The sequence below is a fragment of the Aspergillus nomiae genome (genome assembly GCF_001204775.2).
Source record: "Aspergillus nomiae NRRL 13137 chromosome Unknown contig00088, whole genome shotgun sequence".
Taxonomy (NCBI): Eukaryota; Fungi; Ascomycota; class Eurotiomycetes; order Eurotiales; family Aspergillaceae; genus Aspergillus; species Aspergillus nomiae.
The window spans coordinates 49,440-74,410 of NW_015378143.1; the positions used below are offsets into that span (position 1 = coordinate 49,440).

Genomic DNA, 24,971 nt, shown 5'->3' on the forward strand with positions numbered 1-24,971 from the left:
TCCAGTTCTTCTTGATATCATTGGCATGCGCCGGGGACTGTTCAGGAACGCAGCGAATAAATTGCATGTTCATCGGATGGAAGTGGATCTCTCGGGTTGTCCAAGCCCCGGACCCACCGCACAGCTCGTGAACCCATGGGACGGAGCAAATATTAAATTTTACTACGGCCATGGCTCACCTCACCACTTTGCTCCAACTGCGCCCACTTTTGATGACTCGGTTCCACTCGCCCTGAACCTCAACCGTTGGATTGGGATCGGCTTAACTTTGGGTTGTGTGATTGGGATGGCCCGAGAGGTATCCCAATGTAGAAGGGCCCTTCTCCTCCCAAGGCATGGACTAGGAGTACTCGGAGTATGTATGTTGTGATCATTGCCCTTGCGTTGATCTGGAAAATCCGGAAAGAAAAAAAATAAATAAATAAAACATCAAAAGTGCGAGGAACCATTACACATGCATTCTCACCATTGCTCACCGGCAACTTTGACCTGTCAGCCTCAAGCGGATGACGTGTGGTGCAAAAGCAGCAACAGTCCGAGGCATCCGAAGAGAATCAAAAGTTTGGTGATTGATTGATTGAATTGAATTCAGGTACCCGCTTGAAAACTGGACTGATTGGCGGTGCAAGATTGGCGCCGGTGTTACAGCGTGTACAATCTATGCCCATTCAGACATGGTGTCGCGACTAAATCTCGTCTAGCTCACTTTAGCGTAGGCTTGGTATTGAGTTTAGGTATTTTTCTGGCCCCTTACGGTCCCTCCATTCCTCGTCTCTGGAGTCTTTCCATTTTTTTGCCTTTGGGTTCCAGGGGGATCAGCGCCTCGCTCGTCGTCCGAAATGACGATGGTACCTGGCCTCCGCCACACTCTTGAACTGGCACCTATTTCCGGTGTGGCTTTGCCCTCGTGTCGACTCCTTAGAGACTAGAGAGAAGGAAATTCAATACAGAAAATTAAATAAAAATAATAATAAATTAAAAAGAGATTGTCCACCTTTTGAATCTGACGGGGGGGGGGGGGGGGGGGACTCGGCTGACAAACTTGAAATGTCCAACCCCCAAAAAACAAAGATTCATCAGAGACATTCATTCGTCAACTGTCTTAGGTCAAGGATGAACAATTGAAGCGAAAAGAAGCGAGCAGAGAGATTGACTCAACCCTGTCAGCAAGTCATGGATAATAATAAAAAAACAAAAGAACGGCTCATTCTAGCTGGATACGTGGATGTCAATGCGCTGGCCAATATGATGCTTTTCCGCCAACGCACTACACTGTCTTTCCCAACGGCTTTGTGCAATTGAGGGGGTTCTTTCTTCTCTCATTCGCGAATACAATCGGGTCCTCCGAAGTCCAGACCTCTTCTCTTTCTACGCTCGATGCAGCGTAGCATGGAAAAGTGGAAAGAAAAAAGATGCAACCCTAATGGGGCGTGTTGACTTGGTTAGTCTTCATCCCCCACCCGTGCACTGGACTTAATCGACTCGGTTCTTTCAGGTACGGACGCCACCCGGCAAGATCACATTTCCTCAACGCCTCCGTCGTACCTTTTTTCCCCCCTTCTTTTTCTTTTTCGGGAGGGGTTGAGTGTCGAAACTGTGTAACACAAAAAGAGGGGAGAGTCTGTGTGTCCCTGCATGGTTTCATAGCAATTCAAACCAGAACTTTCGACTGCAGCTTACGATATCTACAGTGGGGGGGGAACACTTCGACATCGGCATGTATCCTGTCATCGAGGTCTCTCTCTCATGCATGTATGCCTTGTAAGAAAATCAGATGTTGTTCGGTGGACACCGCGAACTCCACCAGTCTAGGCCCGAACGCTGGGCCGGATTTCATTAATCTATCGTTGCCCGAATCTGGTCCCTCCTTCCCTAGCCCTATGTTATCGGTCCCTGAAGATTAGATGGAAAACCACCGAATCCATACCACTCCCCGCTTTAAGGGTATGGATGGGGGGGAATCCGAAACGAAGAGGAATAATAAATGATATCGAATAAACTAAAACATCACAGAATAAGCCTCGTACAAAGCCCGCCCCTACATGTCACATCTGATATAATACTCCCCGTTGCCCGGCCCCAGTCTCATCTCATTCTATCTAACCAGACCCCCAAATAAGCGGGAACGGGAGAGGGAAATGAATGTGAATGTGTGTACCCTTTGACAGGACGACACATCACAACCAGGACCAGGCCCGCGACGGAGTACGAACAACCCTGTACCACAATGCAAAGTCATACGTCAGAGCAAAAGGCCCCCAAGTCTAGACCCCGGGTACAGGCAGGACATCTGTCCGTGTCGTGCTCGGGACTCTGCCGTGGAAAGAGACTAATCGGGTTCTATGCGGGATACTTAGGGTATTTGTTTCTCGTCTGCTAGTATTGAGTGGTATTGAGCTGGTAACTTCAAATATGGTGGCAATCGATGTGTGAGGACGCTAGGGCAGGGAAACCCCCTCTTTTGGTACTAGCTTTAGGAAATTTTCTCCTGGTTAGGGCTTTGGCGACGACGGGCTTTACTTGATAGGGTGCTTCGTGTACGAGAATTACGAACTGGTGAGTTAGTCACGTTATTCGGTAAGGCAGCAGCAGGGTCACGTAACTTGGCAGGTCAGCTTGGTATTGCATACAAAATGGCCTTTTTGAAAAGCTCAATATTTTTAGCCTATTGAAGTTCTATCTACCTCAATTTTTATATATATAGCCTACTATACATTGAAATAGTCAGTCGATAAGTTTAGAGAGTATAGAAATCTTGAATTACCTGGATAATTATATATTCCATTGATTTTAATCGTATACAGTGACATGTATTGTTCATCTGCTGTCCGCCATTACATGACCGGAGGTTCTATTCATTACGATAGCTCTCGCAAAGAAACATAGCAGCTCTTCGGCTTGTGAAAAAGGCCATCGACGGCATCATAGCTCGACAAAGAGTCCGGGCATTTCCGAAGCTCAAAATTCCACACGAAAAGGGCGATGGTCATCCGCAACTGCAGATAGGCCAGGGGTCGCCCAAAGCAGCCCCGGGGACCAGCCCCAAAGGCAAGGGTCGGCCCGGCGCTGGGATCAAATACCAGCTCGCCGTGCTTCTCAGCGGACGGCCGGAGCCACCGTTCGGGGATGAACTGGGCAATATCATCCCCGGACCACGCAGAGCGTCGGCTGTGTTTGGCGTTGGAACGTGAGGAAGCATTGCGCTTCTCCTCGCCGATATGGTGGGCTGGGGAGGTGAATCCTGCGCCGGCTGGGATTGTCCAGATGCATGTTCCTTTCGGGACATGGTACCCCAGAAGTTCTGTATCGCGAATCGCTACCCGGTCAACTAGGAGGGTGGCGGGAGAAATACGCAGGATTTCCTCCACAGTCGCATTTAGATATGGTATTTGTCTAGAGGTCATCTCGGAGGGACTAGGGGCACGGTTTTCCAGCACGGCTTCGGGGAAGCCAGCACGTAGTGAGTCCCGCAGTCGACTTTGTGATACGGGATTATCAGCGACGATCTTTATCGCCCATGCTAGAGTTAGGATATTGGTATGTGACCCGGCGAAAAGAAATCCATAGAGCTAAAGTCAACCAGTTATATATAAGTATATGATTGGAAGGGGTAAAAAAAAAGATTGTAGATACTACATACTTCATCTTCCATCGGAGGGGAAATGTATTCTGGCTGTCGACATTCCTGCTGCGACAGCTTGTTCTCGTAGTGAGCCATGAACTCTGCGGACGACCATGCCCCAGAGCTATCTGCCAAGGGCATCTTCTGCGCGATGGTTGCGGCTGCCGTTCTTAAGCGCTCTCTGGTCACTCTGCGTTTTATGCGGAGGGCATTGGCCAGACGAGGTAGCTTGGACATCACCCACCACATTTGTCGGGGATATACAGACCCTCCGCAATGCTCAATGCCCTCGGTAATCTTCTCATGGGCACAGATGAATTCATGAGGATTTGCCTCGGGAAAGGTGATCGGTGTTTGAGGTTTGACATCGGGAGCTCGGGTGTGGTCTGCTTCGAGAAGGTCGATTTGAGACGAGACTCCATTGTTGGGGAAGTCCTTCCCGAAACAAATCTCTATCAAGGCATCGATAATCATGTATTGAAAATCTCTTTTAGCTGCGAATGCCGCACCTTTGGCTAGTCTCGCCTTGGCCCTCCAAAGCCTGACCAGACGGGAGGCAGACGCATGGATTGCAGGCCCTGCTGTGTCCTGAAGAAACGGCTGGGTGACCAAATGCTGGATCAAATCACGATGCCTTCTCCACTCCGGTCCGGTCTTCATGCCGATATGATGGGTAGGGGCTAAGCCTGAGAAGATATCATAAAGCATCGGGGCGCGATCAAAGTCTCGATTGCGGTAGAGGAGAATGTCCAGTGCCTCTTGCGGGTCGCTGAGAATGAGAATTGGTTTGCTAAAGGGATCGAGAAATAGTTGGATGAGAGGAGATTGTAATTTGATTGTCTGCTGCAAAAGCCACGACCTCATATCGCCGGTTCGATCCATTTCATCTTTAAGCTCGGGGAGATCACCAAGCAGCTTTTGGGAAGCTGCGACATTGTATGGAATGTTGGTAATCGGCTTAGGGAGAAGCAGCCGGCGGCATAGCTGGTGCAATATTAAGAGGAAAACCCCGAAAGTGCACTTCCGACTGCGAGCTTTGCGTAATGAGAATCGATATTAGTATTGAGATACATATTGTTAGTTTGGGCATTGAAGTAATGAAGTTGGAGATTTTAGTAGGCATGAAACCCCAGATACGTAATCGGAAATCAGAATCCACAAATGCTATAGATATAATAAGAAACTAAACCAAAAATTGAAAAGGAAGAAAGAAAGAAAGAAAGAAAGACAGAAATTCGGAAGATTTGTACGCACACGCTTGTGGAAAGAAGCTGCAAGGTTTATACTGCTCAGAGAGCATGAACCAGGGGCGATACCTTGAGCAGGAGCAAAAGCCACGCCGTGTTTGACTTTCACACATAGCTTATATACATGTAAGGGTGACAATGAAACCCGATATTAGGAGACATGACACATCATATTCTGCCCTAGAAGTTTGGATGTGATCGCCATTTACTGAGATTGCTTTTTGCATTCAAAACACCAACCCAAGAAAGTCAATCCATATGAAGCGACAGCAGGATTCAACACAGAGTATCTGCAGAGTGACACCTCTAATGATTTCAAATCTTCTCTACTTCTATACACGCAGGCAAGATCATTACAGAATACATTGGTTTTGTTGTGCAACAGAAGTGGCGTACGTTATCAGTGCATTTCGGAGGATTGAGCCTCGAATCTTGCTAGTGATAGCGTGGTTTGGCCCCTCACATGAGAAAGGAATGCGAGAGTATGTCCGCCATGGCAAGAATGAAGCTGCACATACGCGAGGAATTTCGAACATTACATATTTCAACAGGGATCTTCAGAGAGAGTGTCAAATGACATCCATATTGTGTCGCCGCTCGTACTCGCCTACTGCCTTTTCCTTTCGGTATCATTCTCCTCACACTTCGAGACACATCTGCGATGCATGTACACCGCAATTTGAACAAATTCGACAGTCCACATCAAGAACAACAACTGCAAAACAATTGAGATACCAGACAAGGACAGTTTGACGCCCTGCGATAGGCATATCGTGCTTCGGTTTTGCTGTGTCTGGGGAGAGATTTGCTCCCACTTTGGATCATCAGGATTGAGCATCATACCCCCAGTAATCACGACTTGGCAGCCTCCCTCCAGAGGTAGAGCATGGTGAAGCACCCAGTGGAAATATAAGAACATTATATGCCGTGTAAATATCCAGATAAAAATGAAGCCCAGTAGGGACAGCCGGAGGCTCTTCTCATAGTTCAGACATTTTAGGATTTGAACAAACTAGCAACTCTATTAGCACATGATCCTTGGTGATACTGACAGTCTGGTTTCCACCTACGGCTAGGAGGATATCTGCAAGATCAGCGGTCAGGAGAATGATGTACAATAAGGAGTAAGCCCGGCTATTGCAACAGGCAATAACCACCGCACAGGTGAGAATATGATGGAGGAATTTCGAGGTGAAGTCACTTCGTATGGGCTCAACAACCATGATCAGACACTGATGGATATAGAATGCAAGGCGCAGCAGGAATAAATATTTCATTGACTCAGAGATTGAGTGTAGCGGCCAGTTGTCAAAGAGCCACTGAGGATTCAAACGATCAGAGCTTTCGTACCAAAGGCCCTACATAGAATAGATTAATCATTTGACATGGAATACTATTGGGTTCAGATTTACAACCCACCATGGCATACACCATCAGGACGCCACGGGATAGTATTTTCCACCCTAGGGCCGCCAGATGAGAGGAGTCTTGGGCATCGAACCCCACATATCGCAGCGCCGGTTGGAGGATTTGAACGGCTACGACAGAGCGGGCAAACGTAAAAAGAAAGCAGAACAGGAATAAGAACTCCCAATCGGCTAGTATATGACGGGATTGTACGGCGACTGGGCCAGATACCCACGACAAATATGGAGATCGGATGACTGTAATGAAGCCATTCATATCGCCAAATATATGAGTGGTGAGGACCAAGACAGAGCACGCTAGCAGGTAATCGTCACCAAACTCATCTTATTCCTCGTGCTGGAGATTGACTTACCCAGCTGGTTTGAGGCAATGAGCTCTCGCAGACTTACTTTATCTTTGATGAACACCATCGCGATTTGTCCTGACGCAAATATTCGACTGGATCGGATTCAATAATCGGCAGGCTCGCTCTCCTGAGTAGAGCCGCACAGAGAACGGGATAAACATCGACAATGGGTGAGCCTTCCAAAAGAAAAGCACGTTAAGGGGTCTAATGACATACCAATATGTATCCCTTGCTCTAACTTTTGTTTTTTAAGGGCGAACAGGGCTGATAAGCTTTACTAGATTGGAAGACTTGAGAACAGACTGGTGATGTGGAATTTCAGCTCCCCAAAGAAATATGGTCTGCATAACCTTTTCCAATATTTATGATACATCTGAAAGACTAAATGGCAACCCAGCGGCGCCACAAGAATTAGCTTGACCAGGCTATATGGGGAGAGGGTGTATTTTCATTTTCATTTTCAATTTCATTTTTGTTTTCATTTCATTTTTTTTTTCTGTCAAATCAAAAAGAAAAAAATACCTTTCCAAGAGACAAATGTCTAATTAGTACTTCGCTACTGCTATCACGACCTGCTTTCCCTATTCAATAGCTGAACCTCACAGAGAGGTATAAATCCCTTCTTCGATATGAGCCAGCCCGGATGGAAGATGGCAAAAATGGCCACCAGGAGAACCATCATTACTGCATCAAAGGAGATCAGATAGCTCTCGTGTAGGAGAAGATACCCTCCCGGTCCCTGGCCCAGCTCCACTGTGCGGTAAATACACCGAATAAAGATGCAAGTTGTAGTAGATACCAACACTCCAAGCCAGAGGTTGGCTGATCCGCTAGGCACGGGTAAGTCGTGGCAATAAACCCGATAGAAGACATCGCATGCGCATATCATGAATATTGCCATGGAGAACAACTGGAAGACTACCCCCGCTAGCATAATATGAGACCCATTGTCGAGATTACCATCGATCTTTTTTGAATCCGCAGAGGCGATCCCGCCACCTACCCCTTGGATGACGATGGAAATAATGTCGCAGATACCAAATGTCCATAGATAGGATTTGGGGCCAAGATATGAGGAGGCCCGTCCCACGATGCGCACGAAACATCCGAGGAAAATATAAATTGCAGCGCTAAAGAATGTGGGAGCTGAATGTGTTCTTGTTATTTTTTGATATGTTTTGTATCGGGAGTGACATTGCTTACCGATGATGAGAGTTGAGAATTGCATGAGAAATGCATTCAAATTGTAGGGGCATTGAGTTGACCAGATACGAGCAGCCCATCCCAAAACCTCAGCTATAGTTATATACAGGGTTAGCCAAGTCAAGTAGGATTGCTTCCCCTAGAGTTAGTCCCACACCTACCGATACAACCCACTGTCAAGAGCAGTGTCCACCAAGTTCGTTTCCATATTGCCTGTACCATATGAATGCCTGCTGAGAGGCCGAACAATACGCAGAATGCTGCACCTGGCGCAAATGTAGGTAGATAGCCATACGGCGTGTTGTATCCATCTATCAGGGGATGGCAGCCACCTGTCAGATCGCTTGGAGAATCGGTCATTGTAGTGGTTTGGGATTGAGGGAGGACGTAGGAGCCGATTCAGGCGCAGGTTGTGCTTGGATTATGAATTTTAAAAAGATCATCAAGCAAGGGGGCTTCCCTATTCGACATAGTCATGATTCAGAAGGCTGCATGAGTATGTGATCTATCGAGGATGGATACAAATTTCAACCGATTCTGCAGATTGCCTCGAGTTTCCCTCTTTTGCACGATTATATATTTCGTTCATTAGAACGTGTTCGTGTCTTTGAGCCAGCAGCGCACTATGGATCATTGGAAACCCACGTGGTATGACAATCAGGAGCATCCTCAGGTCAAGCAGCACACGCAATTTGGTCCCATCAGTCATGCCAGCCACCGGTATTCGAGTCACCATACCGCTCGGCTCTGGAGCGACCCAATTGTTGAACAACCTCCATATTTCTATATCATCACAACATATCTAAGTTACATGGTTATCCATATCATCGGTACCATCCGCGACATTTTTGGCCGTTACTTTCGTGAGAAACACTATCGTCATCTAAGGCCGTGGAATGGATACGCGCCGTGGTTTACCGCCGGAGAGAGTGTCTATACACGACGAATGAAAGTGAGACTAGCTGATTGTCTTGATCGTCCCACAACAGGTGTTCCTGGACGGTACATCACTCTGATTGACCGAGAAACAAGTGACCATAATCGAACCTTCCATTTCACCGGCACAACCACCCAGACACTAAACCTCAGCTCCTACAACTATCTTGGTTTCGCTCAGTCCGAGGGGCCCTGCGCGGACAGGGCCGAAGAGGCGATTCGCACGTATGGCATCAGCGCCAGTAGCACGCGGGCAGAAGTGGGAAGCCTTGACCTCCATGTCGAGGTTGAACGGCTGGTGGCCGATTTCGTCCACAAGGATGCGGCAATGGTTTTCTCAGCTGGGTTCGGCACCAACGCGACCATCCTCCCAGCATTGGTGGGCCGAGGCTCTTTGATCATCTCGGATGAGCTCAATCACTCCTCGCTGCGATTTGGTGCTCGCCTTTCTGGTGCATCGATCGTTGCATTTAAACACAACGATATGAAGGCCTTAGAGAGAAGGCTCCGACAGGCCATCTCCCAAGGCCAGCCGACATCTATCGGCTACCGTCCGTGGGACAAGATCTTGGTTGTTGTTGAAGGGATGTATTCCATGGAGGGAACCTTTTGCAACCTTCCCGCCATCATTGAGTTGAAGCATCGTTATAAGTTTTACCTTTTCATGGACGAAGCACATTCTATCGGGGCAATTGGTCCCCATGGTCGTGGAGTCTGTGACTACTTTGGCATTGACACGAAAGAAGTAGATATTATGATGGGCACCCTGACCAAATCATTCGGAGCTATCGGAGGCTACATTGCAGCGGATCGGGGCATCGTGAACAAGTTGCAAGCTGTGAATGCAGGCGTGGTATACGGTGAAGCAATCGCCCCAGCAATGTTAGCACAGATATCAGCTGCTCTTCGAATTATAACCGGAGAGCTGGTACCAGGTCAGGGGGAGGAGCGACTACAGCGCTTAGCTTTCAATGCCTATTACCTTCGCTTAGGTTTGAAGAGGCTGGGATTTATAGTCTATGGCCATGACGATTCCCCGGTAATTCCATTGATTCTCTATAACCCGGGAAAGATGACCGCATTCTCACGAATGATGCTGAAATGTGGGATCTCGGTTGTCGTCGTTCCGTATCCTGCCGTTCCACTTGGGCAGTGTCGCGTTCGTTTCTGCGTGTCTGCTGCACATAATCTAGAGGATCTGAATAGGGTCTTGACGGCCTGTAACGAGATTGGCAATATTTTGACGCTCAAGCTCTCCCGTGGTCTTCCTGGTCGACTACGTCCTCAGGCCAAACCGACGGGTGGAAAAGCTGTGCCTTCTACCTGGAGATTAGAAGAAGTGATTCGATATGGACCAGAAGATGTCCATCGTCTTCTATAAAGGAAGAGTAATGCAACTGGTTTGCAATAGGGCCTCTCTCTCTCTCTCCGGCATTGATCATATCTACGCTTAGGTGTCTCAAGAGGAAGGATCTGGGGCTTGACAGTATGAGTTCGCAGGTTACTTGACAATGTCAATATATGCTTTTGTACACTCAGATACATCCCTTGGGTTGTTTTCCAACGCCATCCTCCTCATTCACCTTCGATTCTGACGTTTTAGACTACAGGTGGGTTCTTCCAGAGGCACATCATCATGGTACCAGTGTAATGTCCTCGGCTCACCATAAACATCCTTTTTTCTCTAGCCTCGGATAGGTCACAATTCTCCCCGCCCCCTAGTTTGAGCATTCCACTGGATCAAGCCATCGAAGAAAGAATTTTCATATACGTATGCGGGTGCTTTGCGTAAGGTGGAAGACATATCATAATTCCAAAGTTACTTCACCCCTAGATAAGCCACAATACCAATCCCCCAGCTGGGTGTGTCCGAGCGCTGTATGCAAGGTTTTTACCCTTTACTACTGATCGCCCCTTCTAATTACCTCATCGAAGTTTTGCTCATTTTCTTCATTGAGAGTTGATCACATTGGGACAATTGGTCTCCATGTATGGGCGGTAGATCCGTATCATGGATAACTGCCACTCTCCATGTATCGCCTTCTCAACCACGCCAACTAACAATAAAACACATATGAATCTTCCGGCGCCGCGAGCCCTTCAGTCTCTCATTTTATCATTGGGGAGATAGCCCGGTACAATGGGGCACTTCCGCACAGCTCTTCTTCTCCTCTCAAATGCCTTCATTCTCGTATCAACCATTGTATTCGCCGCAGGGCTATTTCGACCCATACCACCCTCATCAGGTAGTGCAGTCTTGGGAGATGATGGAGCGATATCCGAAGTCGCACCTTTCCAGAAAGTGGTCTTCATGATAGTCGATGCACTGCGAAGGTATTTAGAAACGTGCACCAACGACAACCTCTGAGACCCATGTTAAATCCCTGGCAGTGATTTTGTCTATGGCCCCGATTCAAACTTTGAATTTACACAGAAGTACGCATTCGTCGACATGTCCAGCCCAAGCCCTTATATTGGCTAACTCATTCAAGTTTGATCCGCCTGGGTGCCGCCATGCCGTTCACAGTGAAAACCGGCTCGCCTAGTCTGACAAGATCTTGTGTCATGGCTATGACGATTGGCTCAGCCTCCAGTTTTCTTGATGTGTTTAATAATGCAGATGATGGCCCTGGTAGACCTGACAGGAGGGACACATGGCTGGCACGTCTTAAAGCTGCGGGAAAGGGCAAATTACTCTTTTACGGTGATGATACGTGGGCACAACTGTTTCCTGATCTCTGGGATCGGGGCCATTTCCACCCACCACTGTTCGTTCCAGTAAGTCCCTAGATACGACGTAATTCTTTCCCAATGATATCAAGCCGAGGCGGGCCTGGTTACTTTAGAAACTGAAGGGTGTATAGGACTTTCATTCCCTTGATATAAATATCACCGCCTCTGCCTTGGATGAACTTCATCGTGATGACTGGAGCGCCATGGTCCTTCATCTTCCTGGGATCGATCATATTGGGCACATGGGCGGTGCTGACAGCCACCTTATGGCGTCTAAGCAAAAGCAAATGGATGATCTTGTTCAGAAAATATATACAAGCCTGGAACAAGAGGCCCATCTAAACTCAACCCTCCTTATAGTTGGTGGTGATCACGGCATGGATCAGCTAGGAGGCCATGGTGGCGGGTCTGACCCTGAAATATCGGCCGCAATGATGTTCATATCACCGCACATGAAGTCCATCAATCACGGCTACGAATCTCCTACAACACCCAGTGGGGGTATGTTTGACTACTATACGGGCATCAGACAAGTTGATCTTGTACCTACTATTGCGGGGCTTCTGGGGATTCCCATACCTAATGACAGTATTGGGATGTTCATTCCAGGGCTTCTACCTTTTTGGGAGGATATGGTGGATCGGGTTCAGTTAATCCTTGGCAATATTAAGCATCTCCGGGCTTTACTTTGCACAAACGACTGTATCGCCGATATGTCTGACATGATTCCTGAAGGGGCCTGCTCCCCCGAAGGGTTTGGGCCGCGCGGTTCCTGGGATAATCTTTTCCAGCAAGATCCCGACAAGCAATTCCTAGCAGATCTCTATGAGGTAAAATCCCACCCGTCAAAATAAACCGCGATTTACAAGACGCAAAACTGATGGGCCCGGTGAACACATATTTCTAGGTTGGCAATCGCATCCAGAAAGTCATTGAGACCGCCACAGGAGGAACCATTCGAGCCTCCCTTCTTCTTTGCGGCATTCTAACTGCATTTATTGCGCTTTTGCTCTCTTGTTATGCTTGTGACTCATTGAGTTTGCTTAACTGGAACTTTTTCACATTCAATCTATTCTACACTATCTATGGGCTCTCAATGATGTCCCAGTCTATTGTGGAGAGCGAGCATCACTTCTGGTTCTGGGCCTCTACCCTGTGGATAGGCTACCTAGTATTCATCGCCAGCCGACACTCTCGCGCACCTAATTTTGTCCAGTTATTGCCCTTCTTATTGCAATTACTTTCGCAGTCCTGGGTACATAGTCCCAAAGCAAAGCCTGGAGACGTATACGACGTTCAAGATTTTCTCAGCAGACATCCTTGTTATCTTCAGGTCTTGCTTGCAGCCACCTTCCTTGCGACATCAGTCAAATTCGCTATGCAACTCAAGAAGATATTAAACGCTTCGTCGGCCGAGGTTTTCTGTACTGCGCTAGCTCATGGAGTGATATCGCTTGCTGCCTTGACTTTCGAGCTAGCTTCTGCGATTAGAAACGCCCCGGACCAGATGAACTGCGCGCCGAGGTGGCTGCAAAGCTTTCTTCAGCGGCTAGAACCCCCTTTAGTGGCCCGGTCAGTTTTTCTCTGCTTACTTGGCGGGTTCATCTACCTTCCTTTGCGTCTCAGGGCCAAGAAACCGGTGTCGATGAAGAAAGGCGATATCAGTCCCCCTCGCAACATCGCTACTATAGACGTTACCACTTGTCTTCTCGAAATCCTGAATGTCTATTTAATCATCCAATCCACCCCGGTAAATATACCGTTGTTTCTCGTCTACAGGCTGCAACTCGAGTCACTTTGTGAGTGTTACAATTCCGCATAAACTAATGACGACGAGAATATGTGCTTATCTTGTCATACGTACAGTGTCATTCCCAGCGACTCTCAGTGCATTTCAGATTTGTGTATCTGTAGTCCTGTTCGGCCAAAGCGCATTTTTTGCCATTGGAAATACCAACTCCATTGCTACGCTTAAATATACAGACGGGTTCAACGGTCTGAACGCCCACCACTGGCTCCTGAGTCCCGTGCATACTTTCTGCAGCAACTACGCCGGTCCGATTTGGTGGAGTTGCAACGGCTTGCGACTACTTGGCACCAGAATGGCCACCGTCAAAGGTAAAGGGAACCATGGCAGTGGCTTTACCGAGCACATGGGGCTCCGGAGTGCCTTTGTGGCTTATGGCCTTCTTTGCGTGATGGTCGCATGCTTCTTGCTTCGGGATGAGACGTTTACTTGGACGGTCATGGCGCCCAAGTTTACGTACACCCTGTTGTGGACAATACCGTTTCATCTCTTGTTTAATATGGGTCTCCCCATTGTAGTGCGCATGGCGGCGTCGTGATTACCTGCAGGTTGTTTGGTAGGAGGGCAACTGGCAGCCCAGTTCACAGTAGTAGCTGGAAATTGCAGATCGTGGTTTGTCATATTCCTCACGAAAAGAGATTATTATACTGCCATGATCTTTTATATCCAGACAACGCCGGCCGTGTTTCACCACGGGAGATCCTTTGTCGCAGGTGACACTGGATGGTCCTGCTCATTCGGCCTTCCCCCAGTGATGGCGGGACGGGAAGCCATTCACGGCTCAGAATGTAACAGTACCTCGACTACGCAAGTCACCTCAAGCTCTGGGGAGCTAGGCGATGGATATCTCCTACTCCTACACGGCCCCCCATCGGTTCCCGAGTGCATGCCACAAACCTCTCCATGAATAAAGCACAAACGTTAGATTCCTAACCATTCTAAGTCACATTTTGCCATTAGGACCGTCCCAGGACGTTTGAAAATAGAAAGACACAAACCAGTCAAGGTTTTTTGGAGTACATGCATGTCAGACAACTCGTAGAAGAACAGCAAAACCACGAAATAAACAGTAGAAGAAAAATCAAAACCCAGTATCCATCAAACTCATGATATCAATACGCACAAACAAAACATCAGATCCAGAACCGCACGCCGTTTGCAAACCCAATCATTATATAGAATATGTTCAACCTTGGCACATCACGCAGGCTTCCTTGTTCTCGATGCTGCATTGGAGAACCTGCTGAGAATAGATGTCATTCTCGCGCTCCTCGCTCGTCTTCTGCTCATCCTCGCTCTGAGAGTCGCCGTTGGCGGCCTCTTCCACACGTAGGCTGGGCTCAACAGGGCCATTGGCCTGTCCGTTGGTCTCGCTGGTGGGGGAGCGAGGAACAGCGGAGTATGTGTTGGATGCAGCACCCACGGCCCGCTTCCGGAAAGAAGCATTGGCCCGAGCGACGTTGGTATCAGCAACCTTGAGGGCCTCCTGGTCCACGGTGAACTGGATGGGAGCCGAAGCGGCCATGGTACGCAGGTAGTACATGCCGGTCTTCAGGCCCATCTTCCAGCCAGCGAAGTGCATGCTGGTGATCTTACCCATAGTCGGCTCCTTGAGGTGGATATTAAGCGACTGGGACTGGTCAATGTAGGCACCACGGTCTGCCGCCATCTGCAAGATCGAACGCTGGGAGATCTCCCACACCGTCTTGTAGAGAGCCTTGATGTCCGCAGGGATGTTAGGGATGTTCTGGACGGAACCACCCTCGGCAATGATACGGTTCTTCATGTTGTCCGACCACAGACCAAGGTCGACCAAGTCCTTGAGAAGCCAAGGGTTGACGACCTGGAACTCACCCGCAAGAACACGGCGGGAGTAGATGTTGGAGGTGTAAGGCTCGAAACACTCGTTGAAACCTAAGATCTGACTGGTGCTTGCGGTCGGCATAGGTGCGACTAGCAAGCTGTTGCGCACGCCAGTCTGCGCGATCTTTGCCTTGAGAGCGTCCCAGTCCCAGAGATCAGTGGGGGTGCGGTCCCACATGTCGTATTGAAGGATTCCCTGGGAGACGGGAGAGCCTTCATACGACTCATACGTTCCAAAGTCCTTGGCCAAGTCAGATGAAGCAGTCAAAGCTCCGTGGTAGATGGTCTCGAAGATTTGAGTGTTCAGCTGCTTCGCCTCAGGCGAGTCGAATGGCAAACGCAGGGCAAGGAAGGCATCAGCCAAACCATTGACACCGAGAGCAATGGGGCGGTGACGCATGTTGCTGTTCTTGGCCTCAGGGACGGGGTAGTAGTTGATATCGATGATCTTGTTCAGGTTACGAACCAGCACCTGCACGACTTCGTGGAGCTTGCCAAAGTCATACTCACCCCGGGCAGCATCAACGAAGGTGGGAAGGGCAAGAGAGGCAAGGTTGCAAACAGCAACCTCATCCGGAGCAGTATATTCAATGATTTCAGTACAGAGGTTGGAGCTGCGGATTGTTCCCAGGTTCTTCTGGTTACTCTTTTTGTTACAGGCATCCTTGTACAGCATGAAAGGATTTCCAGTCTCGGTTTGAGCCTCCAAAATGGCATACCAGAGCTTCTGGGCCTTGATGGTCTTGCGGCCACGGCCCTCCTTTTCGTATCTACTCTCTTGTCAGTACGGGCTTCTGCTTTGGAATTGGAGGGGAGTGTGTCTAACCTTTCATAGAGCGCCTCGAATTCGTCACCATAAACATCGGCCAAGCCAGGGGCCTCGTTAGGACAGAAGAGAGTCCACTCGCCGTTGGCTTCAACTCGCTTCATGAACAAGTCCGGAGTCCAGAGAGCATAGAAGAGATCACGAGCTCTCACTTCCTCCTTACCGTGGTTCTTGCGGAGATCAAGGAATTCGAAAACATCGGCGTGCCAAGGTTCCAAATAGATGGCAAAAGCACCTGGACGCTTGTTTCCTCCCTGGTCAACATATCTGGCAGTGTTGTTGAACACCCGAAGCATAGGAACAATACCATTGGAGGAACCGTTGGTACCACCAATGTAAGAGCCGGTAGCACGAATGCGGTGCACATTCAGGCCAATTCCACCAGCGGTCTTAGAGATCAATGCACAAGTCTTGAGCGTGTCATAAATACCTTCGATGCTATCCTCCTTCATATCGACAAGGAAGCATGAAGCAAGCTGAGGCTGAGGGGTACCGGCATTGAACAAAGTCGGAGAGGCATGGGTGAAATACTTCTGAGACATCAAGTTATAGGTCTCGATAGCCTTCTCAATGTCATTACCGTGAATACCAACAGCGACACGCATCAAAAGGTGCTGAGGGCGTTCAGCAACCTTTCCATCGATCCGCAGCAAGTATGACCGCTCAAGGGTCTTGAAGCCGAAAAAGTTGTAGTTAAAATCACGGTCATACACAATAGCTGAGTTGAGTTCGTCGGCATGTTTCATGATAATCTCGTACGTTTCCTTTGATATCATTGGGGCAGGCTTCTTATTTTTTGGGTTGATATAGTGGTATAGGTCTGAGATAACCAGGGAGAACTGCTTCTTCGTTTGCTTGTGAAGGTTCGAAACAGCTATACGAGCAGCAAGAATGGCGTAGTCTGGATGTGTGGTGGTCATGTATGCCGCAGTCTCAGCAGCCTACACAAACCCATCAGTATATTGCGTCGGTTTATCTGTGGAGCTGCGGAGCCATACCAGGTTGTCAAGTTCAACAGTGGTGACACCCTGATAAACACCAGAAATGACCTTCTGGGTGATAGCAGCAGCGTCAACATGCTCAGGGTCAAGACCATAACATAGCCTCGACACACGAGCAGTAATTTTGTCGAACTGCACGCGTTCTTTGCGTCCGTCTAATAATCACGGTTCGTTAGCAGGTGTCCAAGTCGGTGGCAAGGTTTCGGACGAAACACGACAAAGGTCCCATTTGGTAGCAGAATACAGGTCTAGGTCCGAACTTAGAAAGAACTAAAGGAGATCAATGCATACCTCTCTTGTAGACAAACATTTTGACGTGTAGAGGGGAGAGCTCGGAAGATACGTGAAGATGATAAGAAACAGGGTATAATAGTATTACTGAACGGATGAAGTACTAAGGCTCTGGAATGAAGAAAAAGCAAAGGCAAAGTCGTTTGAAGATGATAAGGGAAGCCCTGAGGACTGAAGTGAAGAGGGGATGAGAATGAGAAAAGAAGTTGGAGGGGCAGAGAGTCCAGCAGATATTTGATGCTGCCGGGACCAACAACGCGTTGACGGTGGATATCAACGCGAATTTTCGTGTTCGGACCAAGTAAATGGGTCTCCCTTACTTAAGCATCGAACCCCGAAGAACCCACCAACTCACGTGATGCTGATGCTTTCGTCACGCCACGCGATTGACGAACCTCCGATCTCGCTAGGGTATGAATCTATGGGTAAACACGCTGCTCTATACTCCTTTCAGCTTTATATCTGACGTCAGGTCTATTGCCTATCAATTAGTTTAGGCGCATCCAGAAGTCTGGACTTAGATCAAGGATCACAGGATAGTTACAAGGTTGATTTCCTTACTATCTACCAGGAAGGAGCATACGGCCTCCTTCTAGTTATTGCAACGCACCCTTACATGACTGAGATTGGTCTCAATATACGATTGGTACAAAGAATAGAACAAGAATGGAATTAAGTCATTCCACCCAGATACCCGATACACACTGCGCAGCTGAGTAGAACGATTCGAAGGTTGATCACCCTTACAGCGTAGCGGCGAAGCCGACGAAGACAACCGCAGCAAAGGCAGCAGCGGGAATATGCCTGTCAGACGAGCCAGCATTGGTATGAAGAGGTACGCCGGCAGAAGAAGTCGCAGAGCCGGAGCCGGAGCCAGAGTTAGAGCCAGAATCAGAGCCGGAGGTAGGGTTAACTCCAGCACTGGAGCCGGAGCCGGAAGTGCTGGTAGCGGTAGCAGTGACAAAGCCGGAGCTGCTTGACTTGGAATCGGCGGTGGAAGTACCGGTGGAAGAGGCAGTCGAGGAGGTTGAGGTGTTGACGACTGGGAGAGCGATGTTAGCGCACTTCAAGTCACGTCCTCGGTACCAGCAGTCTAGCATGTACATACCGATTTTGTGTCCAGCAGAGGAGCAGGTGTCAGCGAACTGCTTCAGAGCGTCCTTCTTGTCATCATCGCTGCACACACTCTCGATTTTAGTCTGCACTTTATCAACACAGACGGCTTTGAAATCACCGGGCTTTGGCTCGTTGCTAATCGAGTTGTCAGAAACCAAGCTATTCCCAAGGTCGCATTTTTTCTGTTTTTAGTATAAGCATACCCGATAACCTCAAGAAGGCAAGCCCTAGGGACTGCAGCGGCGGCAATGTTGCCGAGGGCCAAAAAGGACAAGACAAGAGCAGACTTGGCGAACAACATGATGGACGGACGTTTAGGGGTACGGGTGGTAATTTGGATTGGTGAGTTCGGGGTGCTGTGTAAGAAAAGACTGACGAAAACAAGTTTGATGCTAAAGAACGGACTGGGTGAGAGAAAGGAGTGACAATTTGCGATAAAGAGTGACAGACAAGCGATGGAAAGAATGATAGATGATCTTGAGTTTGGAGCAGCGGAATGGAAATTTAATGGAAGAAGGAGAGAAAGTGAAGAGGGGACCTGTCCCACCCAATCAGGCATCGACCCTGCCGATCCTTTCCTGGCCCTGAGATCATGTCTGGGGTGGTTCTCATTTCCAACCAGTTTCCCTTGCAAATTTTACTGTACGGAACTATCTATTTAAGTGGGCCCTTCTATTGCTTTTGTGGTAAAGTATCGGGACTCAATTGGTGGAGCTTCCCGGCAGTCGTGCCATCCGTTTGTAACACATGTACAGGGCAGTACTCAGTAATCTCAAAACCCCTTCCCTCTGTATTAATTAAAAGCCCAAGTCTAGAACATTAATACCGATCAGGTCTCTTACCAAGTAAGTCGTACCTAAAGATTCGGTGCAAATTCAATGCTGCAAGTAAAACATTAAGAAACCGGTCCTGTAACTGTGTGTCAATTGCAAATACCCTAAAAGACAGCCTGTGGTGAATACATTCTGCACCTTTTAGGTTAAAATGATGGGTTATCAATGCCAAGTCAGGTATCAAGTAACATTGTCTCAGTCCTTTTATTATCCTAAATTTATCCAACAGCTTGCAATAAGCTAAACTAATACATAAGTGGCCAGACTCCCCATGCGTCTAAATATAGTATACCTACTGTTATGTAACGCTCCCTATCCCCGTTCTATGAGGTTTTCTATAAGAAACCAAAACAAAAAGGCACGCTCTACGATGTGTCATGCTGCGATCAACCATCTATTCCTCATACCCGCACCGAAAATCCACCAAGACCTGTCAGTCACCGGTCCCAGTTAGGGTCATAATGACTTGTAATTATCTCCTGGACGGGCAACCTATAGTCCACGATTTCCCGGCCATTCACAAGGTCATTTTCTGTCGCTCGCTTATCTGCCTCGGCTTCATCCTTCGCGATACCCGCCTTGACGTGCCTCCGAACCAACCTCTTTCGAGCTGTTTCGAATTCAACATCCACAAACCAAAGCTCATCCATCAGCTGTGCCGCCTTATTCCATGGCTCTTTATTTAAACTTAGGTAATTCCCCTCGAAGAAAATAACCCTGCAGGTGGCGGGGATGGCAATATCATCGTCGACAGGATCTTTGACTGCATGATCAAAGCTTGGCGCGTACAAGCTTTGGGTCTCCGGCGTCAACTGCTCCCGCAGAGCCTGGACTAGTTTCAAAAACTTCTCCCCGTCAAAGGTGAAAGCTGCACCCCGTCGTGCAGCAGCATACACCGGGTCGGGCATTTGAGCGAGTTGCGCCCGCGTAAGATGATACCCATCCATAGGGATAGCAGTCGCGATAGGCGGTGAATTGAGATGCTGTGCCGCGTAGAGTTGGTTGATGCGGTTTGCCATCATGCTGGCGAGTGCTGTCTTTCCGGATCCCGGTATGCCACTCACTGCTATCATCAACCGGGAATCATCTGGCGTAGATTGGGTTTTACCTTAAGAAAAGCCATTAGTAATCTATCGGTGTATGAAATTTTTTTTTCGTCTTGGAAAGCTCAAGGCTAGACGTGCTTGCGGTGCAATATGCGGCATGCCGAGCGACTTACCCCAGATCTTATCGACTAACCGGTCTACCTGGATATCCATAATTGCCCCTTATATCTATATATCCAGAGTATATTTGGGGGGTAAAGGAGGATGCTAGTAATATAGAAATCAATCCAAATACCCCGGGTCGTGTCTCATGCAGATAAACGTTGCAAAGTACTTCAAAGACGCAAAATAACGAGGAGGCTAAATCATTCAAAACAAATCCAGGGCCTTCAAAGGTATTTTTTGGGATCACTGTGTGAATAATCCAACGCAAAACGTCGATCCTAGTTGACGTGATGGACAAAGAAAAGCACCGTGGTCCATTGAGATAATAGAGGCAGTCGGCGGGGCTTGTCATGGGAGTGGGGTTTTGCGATCTGTACGGAGAAGCATCATAGGTAACTTACGCACATACCGGCCCTACGTCACAGGGGTCGCTTTCCCCATCCCGGAGTCACAAGGTTACAACAGGTACGTGAACAGGTACCACTACCACATCCAGTATCATGTTTATCTCAGGTACAAAACAATACCCTTTGTCAAACTGCCTATAGGCACCCTCTACATCTTAAGACAACCGGTTTACCAGATTCTAGTTCATGCGATCCTCGGCGCTGCCCACTGTTCAATTACTTCTAACTGAAGCTGTACAACCTGGAAATGCAGGTTATGTACCATGTATGCAGAATGTCAAAGACGACAAAAATCCTAGACAAACGTCCATCGTAAGTTGTCCGTAGATATGCTTCCATCTTGACCCCAAGAAACAAAAGGCTGCAAAACTTCAAAAAGAAAAATAAATAAATAAAATAAAATAAAATAAACGTAACCCGAACAGATATAGGGGAATAAACAAATGATCATCCCATTATAAGTGCTTCCAGCCACCGTAGGGCAACCCACAAACCATGTATTTTGAAAGACACCAAGAACGCCAAACGTGATATCCTTCCCGCTTAACCCATTTACATCAACATCACTGTCCCTCACAAAAATGGAAGAGATGAAAGGCTCAATAATTAACACAGAATCAGAAAGAAAGTATATAAGACCTTCACTGCTGCTGTCTGGACGGCCCATCAACTGTATCAGTATTGTTGGTCCCGTCGTTTGCACTAACCCCGTGGCCGATGGTACGAGACAGTCCAGCTGCTGTCCACAAGTCATCAGGGACATCCTCTCGACGGGCAAGCCGGTCCAAGATAGCTTGCATATGTTGAAGGTCCGGGTCTATAGAGTTGGAAATAGCTAATGATACCGCAGGAAGCGGAGGTTGGTTACTCATGGTCGAATTTGCATTACGTGCACGCCTCCTGGCATCCCTCCTGGCGTTAATTTCACGTATTCGGCGATAGTGGTATTGAAACAATGAGTTCTGGGTGGCCTCTGCCTCAGAATCGGAGTCGGAGTCGGTTGAAGTGGAATAGTCACACGGATTGAGGAACTCCGGATAAGGGTCGAGAACCATCTGTACAGTTGCCGCAGTTGAGTCCATAGAGCTTGGCAGTGTTCCGAAAGAAGTTGCCGAGCTTCGTGCCGTCCCGTTCATTGAAGCGTTTGTGCCCGCAGACGCCGATGTGAAAGAAGAGTCTGCGCTAGGAAGATTGGTATCCGGTGTGATGGTAGTTAAGAGCGTTTCCCAAGCATCGTTCGCATTGTCACCATCTGGGCTTATGCTCCGCTGGCGATCTCCAAGGCCGTCGACGACAGTCTGAGAGTTGGAGCGGCTTGGTTGATTAATAGACCGCTGACCAATCCGTCGTAACAGAGGAATAGTCGAACCAATCGAGACATCTCCACCCAAGGCTTCCGACCGAGGAAATGGAGACAAACGGACTTCGGGGGGCGCCTGAGGAGATGAGGTCCTGTGGTACGCAATTGCCGGGGCGAATCGAGGAGTGAAGGAGGGAGGCGGGTTATCTTGTTCCTGTCGAGCACCCCCATAGTCACCAGCTGCTGCGCGCAAGTATATGTCGTCTAACACAGTGTTACGCGGTATCCTCAATCTCTGGCCGGGACGGCTGTGGCGAAGAACATCGTTGAGTAGGCGCTGGCCAGCTTCTCTTGCGCTGGAATCCGACAGGCCATTGGTCAGATCGAATGGATCTTCACCGGAGCCAGAATTCGGGATAGAAGAGCGTACATGGCGCGGGAGCCCATTCGCTTCACGTTCAATCTCGTCCGCTAACGGACGGGGAAACGGCGAGCGCAAAGTCGCGCTGCGCAAAGCGGAGCTACTGTAGCGTGAAGGGCGCCGGATAGTGGTCTGGCGACGAATTGCAGAACGTGCGGCGGCACAAGGGTCTTTGACAGGATTATTCTTTGCAGTCTCGGTGGACGAAGGCTCACGGTACATACTGCAATTACGTTAGTCATGAGGGCTGTACCGTACATGATAAGTACCGCTTAAAGACCCGAATAAGGCCAAGTGCAAAGGATGGGACAAACTTACGGTATACCCATGACTACGAGAGACCCAAGGCTTTTTGTACGAAGACTAGTGTCCAAAATACCTTCTAGAAGAGACACCGCGCCAGAACCACGAGAAGAGTGTCGCGAGATTGAAAGAACGAAGGTGCGACGATTGCGGGGAGGGTGCGACGAAGCGTTGTGTTGATGGAGAAACGGGGAGATTTGGTTTTCCTTGTAAGGGTAAAAAGCGGAGGCAACTGGATTTGCCTTAGGCTGTCTGGCGCGCTTCGAGAGGGAGAGGCAGGAATGTGGCGCCAGTAGTGGCGCCAATACCCATCTGCGTACAATTCAGTACGGCCCGCCTCGGAGTTCGAGGAAGTTTCCCGTTTCCCGGCTTAAAACGCCGCTCTTATCTCAACGGAAATCCGATAGATAGCCGTGCGAGATGATGCCGAGTGATTTTTAAAGAAGAGCCATGCACTTCCCAATTCCTTTCAACTCCTTCCAACTAGCGACCACACTGATGTCGTCCTTCTCAGAGAGGTACTCCTGATCATGAGATTGACCTTGACTAGTTGCCAGAAAACATATAATCGGAGGAATGATCGAGCTCGGTCTTAGTCGCATATCCCGTCTCCTTCAGCAGACGCCTTTGACTTGGAAGGCCATCCACATCGCTGGAACAAATGGCAAAGGCTCGATCAGCGCTTACTTGTCTCACTTGTTGACTTCCGGTGGAGTTCGCTGCGGCCGCTTTACCTCACCTCACTTGATAGACCGTTGGGACTGCATCACCATCGGTGAAAGTGTGGTCCAAGAGTCTTTATTCCGGCAGATTGAAGAAAAGATCAAGTTGCGGGACCAAACATTGGGCATTGGGGCAAGCGAGTTCGAGTTATTAACCGCCACGGCATTCGAGATTTTTAACCATGAACGGGTTGACATTGGTGTGGTTGAAGTGGGCATGGGTGGTCGGTTGGACGCTACGAACATACTGAACAATGTGCTTGTATCGGTCATCGCTAAAATTGGTCTGGATCACCAGTCGCTGCTTGGAGACACCCTGGAGGAGATCACGCGAGAGAAGGCCGGGATCTTGAAGCGGGGAGTTCCGTGCGTAGTCGACGGAACGAACCTACCAGCAGCCCTCTCGACTATCGAAAAGCGTATCAAGGAACTTGACATCGATGCTATTTACACTCGCCCCGATGCGCCGGATGAGCACTCCCCGATGCTTAGTCAGATTTTCCAGCAACTTGATACACTGCCTCACCAGCGGGCGAATATGTGTTGCGCAATCTCAGCTTTAAAGCTGGCCCTCCGGAGAGTCCGTCCAGACCTCAAGGTTGATTCTTTGGTTTCCCAGCTCTCTCGTGTCGAGTGGCCGGGACGTCTACAAGAAATTGTGCTGAGTCCTATGGTTGCCCGCACAGACTCTGTCCTCCTCGATGGCGCTCACAATAGCCAGTCAGCCGAAGTCCTCGGGCAATATGTGGACCGCAAGCTTCGACCGCAAGGGAGTCCTGTCACTTGGGTCATTGCAGCCTCACGTGGAAAAGACATAGCCTCACTGTTTCACCCTATCATCAAGGCTGGTGATAATGTTGCAACTACTGCGTTTGGGCCCGTCGACGGTATGCCTTGGGTCAAAGCAACTGAACCCCAGGAATTAGCCTCCAGTGTACAGTCTATTCCTGCAATCGGTGATGTGAAATCATTTGATGACGACATACTTGCTGCTATCAATTGGGCCTGTAGCAAGGCCAATGGCGGCCCCATGGTTATTGCTGGAAGTCTTTACCTTGTTTCAGACGTTCTCCGTCATCTTCGAGGAGCGCAGAAACAGTCGGAAAACACCGCTGAGTCGTGATAGTTATGGAACTGAAGATACCCCTTCATCGTTAGTAGCGCTTGGACTTCTCTGTACACCATTGGCACAGACTCAAGGGTCTTTTTGGAACTAAAATCAATACCATTCTCTTTCATACATAGACAAAATGTAATACATAAACGGCATGGCTCCTTTCTTATCCTTTGTTCTTTTTTCTTTTCTGTTTCAAGTATTTCTGTAACAACTGTGACAGCAGTCATAAAAATAATAG

At 48.6% G+C, this 24,971-nt stretch overlaps 9 protein-coding genes across 9 annotated transcripts; 3 read left to right on the plus strand and 6 right to left on the minus strand.

Annotated features, from left to right (window-relative positions):
* Positions 1 to 2,858: 2,858 nt before the first annotated feature.
* ANOM_004827 (uncharacterized protein) lies at positions 2,859 to 6,707 on the minus strand (the record flags this gene model as incomplete). Its single annotated transcript, XM_015550084.1, has 6 exons — positions 2,859 to 3,569; positions 3,641 to 4,656; positions 5,605 to 5,881; positions 5,940 to 6,227; positions 6,289 to 6,593; positions 6,650 to 6,707. The coding sequence occupies 6 exons, from the start codon at positions 6,705 to 6,707 to the stop codon at positions 2,859 to 2,861; spliced, it is 2,655 nt and encodes an 884-aa protein (XP_015408162.1).
* Positions 6,708 to 7,208: 501 nt separating this feature from the next.
* ANOM_004828 (RTA1 domain-containing protein) lies at positions 7,209 to 8,206 on the minus strand (the record flags this gene model as incomplete). The annotated part of the gene is made up of 3 exons (XM_015550085.1): positions 7,209 to 7,789; positions 7,847 to 7,939; positions 8,008 to 8,206. 3 exons carry the CDS (start codon positions 8,204 to 8,206, stop codon positions 7,209 to 7,211), a joined length of 873 nt encoding a protein of 290 aa, XP_015408163.1.
* Positions 8,207 to 8,471: 265 nt separating this feature from the next.
* ANOM_004829 (putative serine palmitoyltransferase 2) lies at positions 8,472 to 10,163 on the plus strand (the record flags this gene model as incomplete). The annotated part of the gene is made up of 1 exon (XM_015550086.1): positions 8,472 to 10,163. One exon carries the CDS (start codon positions 8,472 to 8,474, stop codon positions 10,161 to 10,163), a length of 1,692 nt encoding a protein of 563 aa, XP_015408154.1.
* Positions 10,164 to 10,922: 759 nt separating this feature from the next.
* ANOM_004830 (uncharacterized protein) lies at positions 10,923 to 13,860 on the plus strand (the record flags this gene model as incomplete). The annotated part of the gene is made up of 6 exons (XM_015550087.1): positions 10,923 to 11,116; positions 11,174 to 11,218; positions 11,275 to 11,560; positions 11,647 to 12,345; positions 12,423 to 13,314; positions 13,382 to 13,860. The coding sequence occupies 6 exons, from the start codon at positions 10,923 to 10,925 to the stop codon at positions 13,858 to 13,860; spliced, it is 2,595 nt and encodes an 864-aa protein (XP_015408145.1).
* A 371-nt stretch (positions 13,861 to 14,231) lies between these two features.
* Positions 14,232 to 17,493, minus strand: ANOM_004831 (ribonucleotide-diphosphate reductase subunit RNR1). Its single transcript, XM_015550088.1, has 4 exons — positions 17,304 to 17,493; positions 17,010 to 17,167; positions 16,012 to 16,952; positions 14,232 to 15,955 (listed from the first exon to the last, which is right to left on the minus strand). Exons 1-4 carry the CDS (start codon positions 17,320 to 17,322, stop codon positions 14,509 to 14,511), a joined length of 2,565 nt encoding a protein of 854 aa, XP_015408146.1. The 5' UTR covers positions 17,323 to 17,493; the 3' UTR covers positions 14,232 to 14,508.
* A 352-nt stretch (positions 17,494 to 17,845) lies between these two features.
* Positions 17,846 to 18,886, minus strand: ANOM_004832 (putative GPI anchored cell wall protein; the record flags this gene model as incomplete). Its single annotated transcript, XM_015550089.1, has 3 exons — positions 17,846 to 18,345; positions 18,412 to 18,554; positions 18,623 to 18,886. Coding segments are annotated over 3 exons (687 nt in total), but the record flags the coding sequence as incomplete, so codon positions are not given.
* Positions 18,887 to 19,689: 803 nt separating this feature from the next.
* On the minus strand, positions 19,690 to 20,759 carry ANOM_004833 (kinase-related protein; the record flags this gene model as incomplete). Its single annotated transcript, XM_015550090.1, has 2 exons — positions 20,472 to 20,759; positions 19,690 to 20,360 (listed from the first exon to the last, which is right to left on the minus strand). Exons 1-2 carry the CDS (start codon positions 20,509 to 20,511, stop codon positions 19,690 to 19,692), a joined length of 711 nt encoding a protein of 236 aa, XP_015408144.1. The 5' UTR covers positions 20,512 to 20,759.
* Positions 20,760 to 21,511: 752 nt separating this feature from the next.
* ANOM_004834 (uncharacterized protein) lies at positions 21,512 to 22,813 on the minus strand (the record flags this gene model as incomplete). The annotated part of the gene is made up of 1 exon (XM_015550091.1): positions 21,512 to 22,813. The coding sequence occupies one exon, from the start codon at positions 22,811 to 22,813 to the stop codon at positions 21,512 to 21,514; it is 1,302 nt and encodes a 433-aa protein (XP_015408142.1).
* A 657-nt stretch (positions 22,814 to 23,470) lies between these two features.
* Positions 23,471 to 24,739, plus strand: ANOM_004835 (dihydrofolate synthase; the record flags this gene model as incomplete). The annotated part of the gene is made up of 1 exon (XM_015550092.1): positions 23,471 to 24,739. The coding sequence occupies one exon, from the start codon at positions 23,471 to 23,473 to the stop codon at positions 24,737 to 24,739; it is 1,269 nt and encodes a 422-aa protein (XP_015408143.1).
* Between the last annotated feature and the right edge of the window lie 232 nt (positions 24,740 to 24,971).

Coding starts and splice junctions, on each gene's coding strand:
- ANOM_004831 (XM_015550088.1), bottom strand. Junction 16,953..17,009: donor CTGTTGAACTTGACAACCTG/GTATGGCTCCGC, acceptor GGGTTTGTGTAG/GCTGCTGAGACTGCGGCATA. Junction 15,956..16,011: donor TTCGAGGCGCTCTATGAAAG/GTTAGACACACT, acceptor ACAAGAGAGTAG/ATACGAAAAGGAGGGCCGTG.